At 41.4% G+C, this 12,571-nt stretch overlaps 2 protein-coding genes across 4 annotated transcripts in view; one reads left to right on the top strand and one right to left on the bottom strand.

The window, feature by feature from the left end:
• LOC125883131 (gamma-secretase activating protein) overlaps nt 1-5,566 on the top strand; it is a 54,468-nt gene extending 48,902 nt beyond the window's left edge. Inside the window, exons 31-32 of the mRNA XM_049567315.1 lie at nt 2,505-2,601; nt 2,806-5,566. Of these exons, the coding sequence (XP_049423272.1) occupies nt 2,505-2,601; nt 2,806-2,906 (198 nt within the window). The 3' untranslated portion in view covers nt 2,907-5,566. The remainder of the gene's footprint in view (nt 1-2,504; nt 2,602-2,805) is intronic.
• Nucleotides 5,567-5,714: 148 nt separating this feature from the next.
• ccdc146 (coiled-coil domain containing 146) overlaps nt 5,715-12,571 on the bottom strand; it is a 75,574-nt gene continuing 68,717 nt past the window's right edge. For all 3 annotated transcript variants that reach the window (XM_049567312.1, XM_049567313.1, XM_049567314.1), the window contains 2 exons: nt 11,060-11,182; nt 5,715-8,965 (listed from right to left, as the gene is read on the bottom strand). In XM_049567312.1, the coding sequence (XP_049423269.1) occupies nt 8,765-8,965; nt 11,060-11,182 (324 nt within the window). In that variant the 3' untranslated portion in view covers nt 5,715-8,764. The remainder of the gene's footprint in view (nt 8,966-11,059; nt 11,183-12,571) is intronic.

The following is a 12,571-nucleotide window of genomic DNA, read 5'->3' as shown; positions in this document are numbered from 1 at the left end:
GCACCAGGTCAAAAAGTGGAAAACATACCTGTATTTATACATCGTGCACACTTGTACGCTGACAGGGTCTACGATGGCAGATGTGGTTAACCATCCAAACCGCTCAGGGTGATGGAGAAAAAAAGAGAATCAACAATTCATTAAAGTACATAGAAAAGAGTACAAAGAGAAAAACCTACCTATCACTTTTCTTGTGCTGCTTTCAGACGCCTTTCGCAAGTATTTAAAAAGTATTTAAAAAGCATCGAATTCGAGTTAAAAAATATGTGATTGATTGGTTGATTTGTGACGTCCCCAACACTCATGGATTCACAACACACCATTGCAATATCCAAAATACTTAAATTATTTTACTGCTCAGTCCCAAACTAAATTCTCTGCCTTCTCTCCCCGGCCTGGCAAACAAAGTCTGCCACAAAAAAGGCTTCCCTTCTGAGTGTAACTGTGCCTGCAGGGATTTAGTCTTTTGTTTAAATTATACTTCACATTAACTTCTACACTGTAGACATTCTTCATGAATTAGTAAGTTTGTCATTTGGGTTTATGTCCAATATATCAAAAGACCGTTTTTCTCTATACAAGACGAACATTTTGCTCCAAGTCTCTGGATATCACAGAGTAACCTCAAGCGTCTTTGAGAGCTGTAAAAGCGCTATATAAATAAAATGTATTATTATTATTATTATTATTATTAACCTGTTCTGGAAGACGAATGCTGACTTGATCAATTGAGCTACAACGCCGACAGCTTCTTTAAATGTTGTGCTCGTCCAGTGTCAAGCCAAGATGTTTATACTGATTTACATATGACAGACATTATTGAACCAAAATTAAAAACAGCTGAACTTCTCTCTGAAGGTTTTCTCCCAAAATGTAGTATTTGTGTTTCGTCTTAAAGGTTCAGTGTGTCAGATTTAGGGGGTATATTGGCAGAAATGGAATATGATACAACAAGTATGTTTTCTTTAGTGTACAATCACCTGAAAATAAGAAATGGCTGTTTTCGTTACCATAGAATAAGCCTTTTCTACATAGAGATCAGGTCCTTATTTATAGAGATCACCATGTTGGTCTGTTTCTACAGTAGCCCAGAATGGACAAACCAAACACTGGCTCTAGAAAGGACCATTTGCATTTTTGCATTTTGGCAATTTCATTTCGGAATTTCTGAGTCCGTTTGTTTTGGAGAGGAAGAGACTTCTGTGGAAAATTTGGCTCCCGGTAAAACCCCCCTGAACGTCTCGATCTTAGGTTAGCAAAAAAAACTTAGCAGGCACTAGACTCGTCTCCGACATGTCAAACAGTGTTGAAGAAACACTGATATGTAACGTGGAACTTCTATATCAGTGTTTTTACCAGTTTATATCACTCCCTGCATTTGTTCTGAAAAACCTCCTGAACAATGAACACTGACAGATGGTGCGTTCGTTTTGTACTCGGAGGTCAGAGGTCGGAAGTGGCAATGACATCACCTCCGAGTTGACAACAGTTTTTGTCTTCTAGTTGCCAACGGTGGACAAGTTGGAAAAAAGATGGATGCTCGCAAGAAAGCCTTTGTTGCCCTTGCACTTTCGGAGTATAGACAGCTTCAAAACCATCATGCACTCCAACTGATGAACGCCACAGATGAGGCTGACCTAATGTAAAACAAATAAGATAAAATTGCTATAAACAGTACTTTAGCAGAGTGTTTACTCACTATGTATGTGACTAGCAACCATCTTGAATTCATAAGTTGGGGTTGATGCGGTTGCTCCGAGTTTCCTAGTTGGAAAGCCGATCTCAGGGTGTGTTCGAGTTGAAACTTACGACTGGGAACTGGGAATTTCCAACCTCCAAGTACAAAATGAACGCTTCAAGAATTCTAACCTTGAGAAGTTTCAGCTGGTTGCAGTCTGCAATCCTCACCACTAGATGCCACTAAATCCCTCTAAATCTTACACGCTGAACCTTTAATGTACCATAAGTCTCCATTTCCAGCATACTGTATCAAGTTAGAGGCAAAAGAGAAGACATCTTGAATACATGCACAGAAATTTGGTCTCAAACCCTTCAGAGGAAACACCTTATTTATTGATAAGCAAATTTTCATTTTTACAAATATATATGAGCAGGGTGTTTGTACCAATGCAGCTCTAACACCGTTAACTCCAGAGCAGAGGAGTGTTACACTTGCAGAAAAAATGTCCTCTTTGGCCCTCTTTATCAAATGTGTTTAAACAGTGGCCCCAGCCGTACAGTTCGCACATCATCTGTCCACTTCTCGATGCTATTGGCCAGCTTCAGTCAGCAAATTGGCCGGCAGAGCCACCGGCATTTCGTGCAATGTCAGATAAGGCTGCCTAAAAAAGTTAAACTGCAGCCAACTTCATCCAGATCAGGGAACAAGTGAGTTAAGGTGACTAGTTTCTTTTTTGGATTTGCTGCAGATTTGTCTTGACTGTGTGCACCCTGAAAAACCTGCAGAATCCACAGTTGTGTTTCTGTTTTTTCTTCCTCCTCAGGGATTTGCATTCACCGGCAGAGACAAGCCCGCCTTCAGACCTGAGTTTCTGCCTCTTACCTACCTGGCAAAAATACTCTCTGATATAGAGGAACAAGGTAGCGTTTGTGTGTGTGTGCGTGCCTGGTTTAGATACAGAGGCCTTTGGAGGATTAAGGCAGAATGTGTGCATTTATGTGCACGCTCGGTCCAAATGCAGCTCCATCATGAAGGCACCAGAGAGGAAGTGTGTGGTTGTGTCTGGTGTTATATCCTCTTATAAGAAGCTGTATCTCTGTCTAACTCCTCTTCCTGTGTTGCAGCTCTGAACCCTTTCGAGGAGCAGGAGAACGTGGACGCCAGGTTCGTGGAGGAGACGGCTCTGAAACAGACACTGATACTGCTGGGCTTTGAGGAAAAATGAGGGATGTGGAGTGGGCGGGCGGGGTGGATAGATTGAGGGAGAAATAGATGAGGGGGAAAATGTGTTTGAGAGAACAGTCATCATTGACTGGGCCTTGAGGATAAGTAACGGATGGATGGATGATGGAGGGACGGAGGGCGAGAAGTGAAAGATGAATGGAGAGATTGAAAGGCAGGGTGCTCATAAACAAGCTCTCACTGTCTGATGACAGATTAGGGTGGGGCGGGAGGAGAGATGGATGGAGACGCCCAGAAAGGAAAGATGAAGGGGAGAACATGAGGCGAAAAGTCACCCTGCTTTTCCTCGGAAACACTGAGGAGTGTGAGGGTCTGTACCAAAGATGATAACATGATAGGGAGCACAGTTAGATCTTCAGTTAGTGGCTTAATTCAATTTGGGGAAACATGCTTTTCAATTTTTTATTGAAAATCAATAACTGCAGGCAGCTATTTATCTGGACTCAATTTCTGTGGCGGCAACAATTCTCTCCACAACCTCCATTTTCTCTCGAAACAATTTATGAACATTGATGTCAAGTATAAATCACACACTTGTTTTATCCTTCTGTGCTTCCTGTAATTCTGCCGCACCCCATCAACTTGATTACATGCTGACAAAAGGCTTTGCGGACAGAGCGGCTGGATATGGTCAGTCCATTCATTCTGATATTATACACAATCTTTGCTGCTGAAAGGGGCTTAGGTGAGACAACCCGGCCAACCTGATCGTCAGATGGTATTGTACGTTTCTGCGATCCACAGATACGTCACATTCGTCCGTTATTATGTTGTGGATACATTGAAACTTTACATTTCTTTACATTTCATCAGTGCTACAATGAATATGTGGTGAGATTTAGGCACAAAAACCACTTAGTTATGGTTAGGAAAAGATTGTGTTTTGCCTAAAATAGCTACATTGTACCAGGGCTGAAAACAAAGCAACAAGTTGCTAAGAAACACCCACATTCAGTGGCTAAGAAGCCGCCGGAAAACAACCAATATTAATGATTGTTGGCCTTCCAACTCGTGACATTACTTTAAAAACATTGATGTAAGTATGAAACAGACAAATGTGACGTATCAGACATGTACAACGCCAACATGTTCTTCAAGCGACTGTGCTAACCTGGCAGATTTAAAGTCATATAAACCCAACCAGATGTTTAGGTGTTGTAAACCACATGAATCGGATGCTGATTAAAAAAAAGTGGCTAAACATTTGAGAACAGGAACTGGTCTGAAATATGTAGGAAATTCCCTGTTTGCTGCTGTAAGGACAATAAGGGCTGTGTGTCATTCACACACTGTAAGAAGTGGACGAAACCATTGTGACGTCACTGTTTTTAAAGCCTCTAGTTTGGCATTTTGGCAGTCGCCATTTTGCTTTTTTTGGAGCCAGAGGTGACCATATGTGGTGGCTGAGAACCTCAAGGCCATTAAATGAAAGCTGTGACACAGTGCCATGTCACGTCGTATCATTGGGGTACAGCACATGTGTGGCGAAGGCTGGTCTTCACTTGCTGAAAGGCTCAGTAGCCTGTACGTTATCATAGAACATCGTATTGATGGATTAGTTTCACTGAGGCATCCAGAGTTGGCTTTGGTTCGGAAAAAAATTCATACAAAATATGCGGCATGTGTACGGCTCCTTAAGGAGCACAACCAAAGAGCACCTGAGCAGACACCATCCCTTTATTTCTGGCGTCTGCTGTAGCCCTAAAACACTGCAGCCCTCTTGACACTGCACATGTGTCGTGCTCCATAGGGTCAAAGACCATGTCCAGGTCTTCATTAAATAGCCTTGAGGACCCGTGGTAGCCACGCCTTAAAGCATCCTCCACTTTATTGTCTGTTTTACTCTAAATGGGACCATAATTCACGAAAGGAGCATCAAACTGTATCGCAGAAGACTTAAAAGTAGCGATTAAGACTATTAACTCATCTGGAAAAGGACTTGTAGACTGCAACCAGTGGAGCTGCCCCCTGCTGGCCATTAGAAAGAATGCAGGTTTGAGGCATTTTGCATTATTAATTTTGAGAAATATAAATATGCTTTTCTACAAAACCCTCAGCCAAAGCTTTCTTATTGTAAACACTGCATTCCCAGCTCTATTAAATTAAGCCTTACTTAAAATTCAATTAGTTACCTGAGAGGAAAACAGCAAAATACAATAACTTTATATTTACTTTATTTATGCAGCACATGGCAAAATCAGTCAAAATTCTTTACAACCCATCAAATCAAACGGGTCAGTACAAGGTTAAGGAAAAGGCTTTACGAATTTCAATAGGAAAAAAAAGAGAGTCTGTCCGCGCACACACTCAAACATCTGGTTTGAATAACATGCTCACGTGCCCTCAATCATGACTGAGCTCTTACTGTAAGTGAAGAGATTCTTTGGTAGTGAAGTTTGTGTTTGTGAGTGTGTGTGTGTGTGTGTGTGTGTGGCATGTGTTTCCCTTTGTAGTGTCTGAATGTTGGCACCATCTGAGACTAAATACCAGAGACTATTTACGTCTCATGTCGCACTTTGATTTGAGAAATTACAAAACATTCCTCTGAAAAATAAAGGGATTTCATAATCACTCATGTTCCTTATGTTTACACCATAAAGTTTTTTATGATGGATTCTAAATAAAGAGATTTTTTTTTTCAAAGTTTACTGTATTTTCATCTTTTTTACTGCCATGTTTTTGAAGAACATGGAAACGGTGAGGCCTTGGCTCACTTTATTTCCAGCAGATTTTCTTTGAAGCCTGAAACAACTGAGCGCCAGATACATTGTGGAGCTTTGAGATAAATTAGGAAGTGATCTCAGCTCGTAGTCAAAAAAAGCTGTTGAGTGGAAGGAATGAGCTCAGATTCTCTGTAATACCTGAGTGTTTTACTCAGTCAGTGGACTTCTGCTGAAGTCAGGAAATCATTTCAGCATCAGTTATCTTCCACGCTGAGTCACAGTTACAAAGAAGACACCCATCACGCTTTTATACATACGTGTTTTGCAATAGCGCCAAATTACACAATCAGTTTTTTGTTTCTGGTTTTACTTTGAGCTCCTCGGTACAGTCGTCTCCAATCATCTCTCATCGGGGGAATTCCTCTTTTAAATGTGAATACATCGCTCATTCTCCACCCGATTGCCTCCTCCACACTCTGTTATGCAGTCAGTGTTATGTAGCCGGCTAATAAGCTCAAACAGTTTGGGGCTAAGAGAATCTGACAGCTCTCACCGTCAGCCTGCAGTGGATGATCACACACACACACACGGAGCACAAAAATGGGTGGACGGGGCTGCCTCAGACTCAGATAAACTCCACCTGCTGCCTTCGTGAACCTGTGAGAGGTTGGCTGAACACCGTGTGACGCGGCCTCACATCCTGATCGGGTTATTACGACTGTTCAGAACTTTCAGCTAATTATTTCCACTGTTTATCCAGCGTCTGTGTTTGCAGGGTCCTTTTTCTCCCCTGTTAAATATTCTTCTGACTGTGTTCAGGTATTGTGTCCTTACATGTGAAAATGTCTGAGGTGTTGAAAAAATTGTTGCGTCTGTGGTGTTCTGGGTCAAATCTGACCCAACAGAGAATATTAAAAAGAGGACGGATGGTACTGTGGATTAAATTTTAATGAAACTTGATTCCAACTCTTGTTTGAGTTGGGTTTGATGGATAAAACTAGCCAGAATGTTTTATTGCTGCATCACCCACTGTTTCTGATGACTTGGTTTGATGAGATTTTTACCGGCGGGGTGGATGTGGTCTACGAACCACTAAATAACATTAATGGTTCGTTGTTGAACGCTTACACCAACCAGTCAAGTTGCAGTTTACATCAATGGTTGTCCAGACTCATTTTCAGCTTCAGTTTTAAGATGGACGCCCAACATTAATGTCACCAATTCAGTATCTGAGCAAATGTCTCCACTGCTGTTACTGAGCTATAATGTTGAATAATAAAAGTGTTTTTGCAGAGCATTATGATGTCACATTGACCTTGACCTTTGACCTTTTGGATATTAAATGTCATCATTTTATCCGTTTAGACATTTGTGTTAAAGTTCGTCACAATTAGCAAATTAATTTTTGAGTTATGACTAAAAAACGTGTTTTGTGAGGTCACAGTGACCTTGAATTTTGACCTTCAAAATCTAATCATTTCTTTTTCGAGTCCAAGTGGACATTTGTGCCACATTTAAAGAAACCAAGGCATACTGAGTTGAATTGTTTTAATTGTTTCACTAAGTATTTTGACTTTTCTGCTAGCTTACAGTGTTGTGGTAGACGAGATCGGTCTTGGTCAGGCTCAAGAACACTTCTGACTGCATTTTTATTCAGTTGTGTTTTGGTCTTGGACAAAGAGGTCTTGGGATTTTATTATTTCAAGACAAGCTCACAACTGTGACATATCTGGTAAATTGCCCGTGCAAAAAAGGAGTGATGAGGAACAAGGGTTCAGTTGATTTTAGCACCTTAGTGTGCTTGCTTTGCTCGTCGTGTCTTTAATTTTATCAAGACATGTCTCATCTTCATTTGTTTTCTACGGTTGTTTTTATGGGATGTGGATCTTGTGTTTTGATGTTTCACATTTTATCATGAGTGTGTCATGCAGTGTGGGACTCACACTGGTCTGGTGTTGACTTAGTCTTGATTCACTCCATTCTTGGTCATGACCTGTTCTTGGTTTTGGTGGTTTTGACTTTGACACTACAACACGTGCTACAACTGACTCACGTGTGTGTAAGGGTGTCTCCTGCCTGTTGTCGCTGGTAGCTCATTTATTGTGACAATAAATTAACTAAAGATCAGTCACACAAATTTGTAATTCTATTTGGATGTTTATTTTTCTCGTAAACACAATTACAGGCGTATTAGGATTTATATATTTCCACATTAGCTGAGCGTCTCTCTGGGCAGCCGCAGCAGCACATTAGTGGTTGTGATTCACTGGCCCTCACATGAACTTGGTCCACAAACACACATATGTTTACAAGTTGCTTAATACACTCACTGACACCCAAACTACTTTCACCCCGAGATCGGCAGATAGAACGACTTCCAGTAAATTAGTAGAAGCTTCAAACGGCAAATGACTTTGTTTCTGGTCACCAGTAACCAACCCTGAACTCTCCACCCCATTAAGCGCTCCACTTTTATCCATTTCTTCCCTTTGACTCTTTTCCGACTGCCGCCTCTCATTCCTCTTCATTTAAATTCTCCTCTCTCTTTGTGATTCTCGATGCTCTTTCATTGCCCGATCTTCCTCTCTATATTTACATTTATCATTTCAGGCATTACGCAGGGACTCTTAGCCTGGCTTAGAGCTTAAACCCACTGCAATTTATTCATCAGCTGCAAGATTACAAGTGTGAGGGATGAAACAGCAACAAGACTGGAGAATATTTAGAAACATTCCAGCATCCCTGAGACATGAATTTATCTTTAAGAGAAAGGAAGACAGAAATGACATGCTGCCAAGCACTGAAGTTAATACAATGCCAAGTTAATACAATGTTGTTACACACATACACATTTCATCTCCCCCATGTCCTCTGTCTTCCTTCCCACTTTTCTACAGTATTTGGTGTTACGGCAAGCAAGAGCGTAAACAAGCCCTTGCCAGTAAATTTAGGGGATGAAATTACAACCAGATGCACAAGTGCTCTTTTACATGACAAAACAGCAATGGCATGCTGGACACTGAGGACATAAACATTCACAAGAAGCGGGGTGGAGGAGGAGGAGGAAGAGGAAAGAGCGGCACTGAGAGGTGTGTGCAGAGCAGACAGATCAATACGTGTGTGATAGAAATGAGACAAATAACTGAAATGCAGGACACTGATGTGTGTGTGTTGTTTCCTATATCTCTAAGGGTTTGAGCGTTGGTTTGCGGACATGTCTCATGTTGGCACCTGGCTGCGAGGGTCTGAAGGGGGCCTGGGCGCCGTAGGGTTTGGGCAGAGGGAGAAGGTCGGTCTGGGGGACGTACGCGTTGGGACGGGTTTCAGCTGTGGTGTACACTCCGTTAGGCAACTGGTTCCAGTCTTCTTCTTCAGCCATCTGCACACACACATACACACACACACACACACACACACACACCAGAGGCAGTTTTAATATTTGATGTGAGACTGCATGACCTCAGACTAAATAGTGAAAATTTAATTGTCCTGAAATTTAATCATGAAAACGGAATCACTAATTTTGCAATTTTATTTATCTTACCTAACGTCTCAAGACAAATACAACGGCAACAATCAACAGCTGAGTGCATGAGCCAAGAATCTCAACACTGATAAAAGATTACGATTTTTTTTAAAGGTGGCACGTTGGTGGTGGGGGTTTGAACCCTGGGTGGGGGAGGCTTTCTGTTCAGAGTTTGCAGGTTTGAGACAGACAGAGCCTTTTCAGTGTCGGTGTGAGATGAACAGCTCAGTGTCAGATGTGTCAGATGTCAGGGCTATGTTGAACGGCAACAGCAGATAGTCAGTGATCAGCTGCTGCTTTGTCCCATCATCACAAACAGATTTTAATGTTGTGGGAAACACTGAATGCTCATGATGATAAACTCCAAATCTGAGACAGTCTTGCAACTAACCTTTGCCTCCACCATTTAAGTGAAAATTTAAATGTATATTTGAGGTGCTTGTACTTTACTTGAGTATTTCCTTTTCATGCCACGTTATACTGTTACTCCATTACATTTCAGAGGGAAATATTTTACTTCACTACATTCATCTGACAGCTTTAGTTCTTTTACAAACCAAGATACTGCACAAAAAACACGAGTTTATAAATGATTAGTCGATTAATCAATTAGCCGACTGACAGAAAGTTAACTGCCAACTATTTTCATAAACATTTAAGTTGTTTTCTGCGTTGAGTACTTTTACTGTTCATACTTTAAGGACATTTTCCTGATCATACTCACTTACTTTTCTTTAAGTAACTTTTCAGTGCTTTTAACAGAGTACTTTCACAGTTTATACAGCAGGATTTGATCTTGTCTGGACTGAAATATAACCAAGACACAGTGAGCTGCACTTGCTCATCTATCTGACTGACAGGTTAGGATGCACAGATGACTTTGACACACCACCAGGATGTGAAGTGCAGAGAAACACACACTGAATGAAATTGTTTTTCTCAAAAGGCTTTTCTATCGGTGAAAATGTAGATTAAACAGGTGAGAACAAATATAAGTTATCTTGCTGCCAGTGTATGTTAACTTCTTTCCTCCTCGAATAAAACCAAAACATGGCTCTCAGAATCCTGACAGTGGCTGGCAAAATTAATTTGAAGCCACTATGGATGATGGATCAATTTGTAACCATGGTGGACTCCCGCTGAGAAAAAAACCCTTCTTCCAGTATGCACACGTCCTCATGACAGTACAGTCCTCCCTTTGACTTTCACCCCGCAACAGCATGCAAATGAACTGTGCCTAAATCTCACGGAGACTTCAAAGAGATGGCGATTTTCTCATGCATATGAACAGTTTATCCGCTGGCATGTGATCTGAGGAGTGCACACAAAACAAGGAATAATGGCTTTGAATGCAGGAAAAAAAGCAGGAAGTGCCAGAAAATAAACAGAAAAACATATTCTCCTTATCAGGTTGACAAAAGCTTGAACTGAGTATTAATGATGAATTCTTAATCAGATGCACATCAGTTTGTGCAGGTTTCTTCTTGTGTTTTGGTTTGGCTCTGTGCACGTAGAGTATTGTGGTGTCATTCTGGGCTGGCAGCTATAAGCAGGAATAAACTGGGTGAGAAAATACAGATCGGTATAACAACAGACAGCTGGACTGCTTTCAGACACAACTGAATGTGTTTGTGTGCCTTTGTTGTGTAGACAGCCTCTACTTCTGTTTGTCTGCCGGTCTGCCCTCCTTGCCCTGTTTGTGCATGTGGTGGAAACGACTGTATATCCTGTCTAATCTCCGTGTGTGCCCACTTCTCTGTCTGAGTCTGTGCATGCTCAGGTGTACAGGAGCCCTTTTGTCCCTCAAAATCTTAATCGATTCCTGCCCCGTGTCGCGTCCCCGCTGCACTTCTTCTTTCTTTGTCACTCCATCTTCTCCTCTTGCCCCTCAGTGCTTTAATCAATTCTTGACCAGTGATCTTTGTGTACGTCTGTGTGCTCCTTTACCCTCTCTCTCTCCTCTTTGTCCCTCTGTCTCCTCTTCTTGTCTCGCAGCATCCTCCTCCACTCCTCCTCTATCTCAGGGCACGGTGGCAGGCCCTGCTCCAGCTGCCGCTGGCACCTGTCCATCTGGAAACACAGAGGCAGTGGGAGAACCGTTCACTTTGTATTCCTATCACTCCGGCCACTCTCCTGGCTCAATTCAATTCTAACTGCGCCTGAAAACAGATGGTCGTATTACTGTCAGAATTTGGGCAAAGTTATGCCTCTGCATTTTCTGCTTCTACTTGTGTCTGTGGCGCGCTGCAGGCATACATCAGCTGCAGGGGCTCTTCAGATTATTAACGTGCGTCTCCTGAAACATTTAGAAGGCATGTGGGAAATCCTCTCGTTTTAGCAGTTTAATCTTTCACTGAGACAGAAAACTGCGAGACTTTCTGTCAAACCAGTGTTAGGATTTTACAATTTCTTGCTCTAATGATGATTTAGCTGATGGCTTTCTGCCTTCCTCAAGACTTACAAATTAGGACAATTTTGTCCGTGGCAGTTGATTATTTTTATTCTCCAACTCAACTGGAAAATGTTATAAAATAATGACAATATTATAATAACAGTAATGATAATGAGAGTGGTCGGTAGAATAAATTCTATTCTGTCATTTGAGGTTTTCAAATGTATTTTTGGCACTTTAAGCACCACAAGCCAAGTGCCATCTTGTTCCATCATATTCAAGAGAGGGCAGACATCTCTATGGCTGATATCTCCAACACTCAGCAACTCACACCAAAACAATCTAGACTGAGAAATAGCACTACAGGTAAGAGCAAAAATATGTATTTTTGATTTTGGGCTGACTCTTTAAAGCTAGACTAGCTGTTTAGTTTACAAATAGCAGACAGGTAATGAAAAGGTTTCACACACTATAATAGCATGGCTGTGCAGATATGGATTTAGCTTGTAGATAAGCAGTAGTATAAATGACAAATACAGCAGTAAGCTAAAAAAAAGGCAACAGAATAATGTGACACACCTACTTGTAATATTTGATCAAGTTAAGACTGTTCAGAGGTGAATTTACTGTCAGTGAAACCTGGAGTCTCTTGAATGCAGGTACAGGCAGACAGCTAGTTAAGTAAACTGGCTTTTATATTTCTGTTAAAATGTTGCTAATGTTAACAACAATGGTACTGGTTGCTATGGATACAGAAATTACTAATGGGCTGCTAGCGCTACTTTTTAGTTCCTTCTCAATCTTGGACAGCAATCTCACTACAAGGTCCAGACAGTCAGCTGCTCGTCTGGAGCTTTCCATCTTAACCTCTGAGTCAACACGGACGAGAAGTGCTCAGAAAAACATGTACGTTTCCATGACAACCCAGAAACTCCATGTGCTGAGGATGATACAATCGAAAGCGCCAGGAAGATAATGGTAAACCTTGTAGGTGGGATTGTTGTTGTCAAACAACATAGATTCTGCAGCAGATACAACCTGTTTAAAAAAACCATTTTACCATTTTA

The sequence above is a fragment of the Epinephelus fuscoguttatus genome, linkage group LG22 (genome assembly GCF_011397635.1).
Source record: "Epinephelus fuscoguttatus linkage group LG22, E.fuscoguttatus.final_Chr_v1".
In the NCBI taxonomy this organism is placed as follows: Eukaryota; Metazoa; Chordata; class Actinopteri; order Perciformes; family Serranidae; genus Epinephelus; species Epinephelus fuscoguttatus.
The sequence above is the reverse complement of the archived record's forward strand: the minus strand, read 5'-3'. Positions and strand labels throughout refer to the sequence as shown.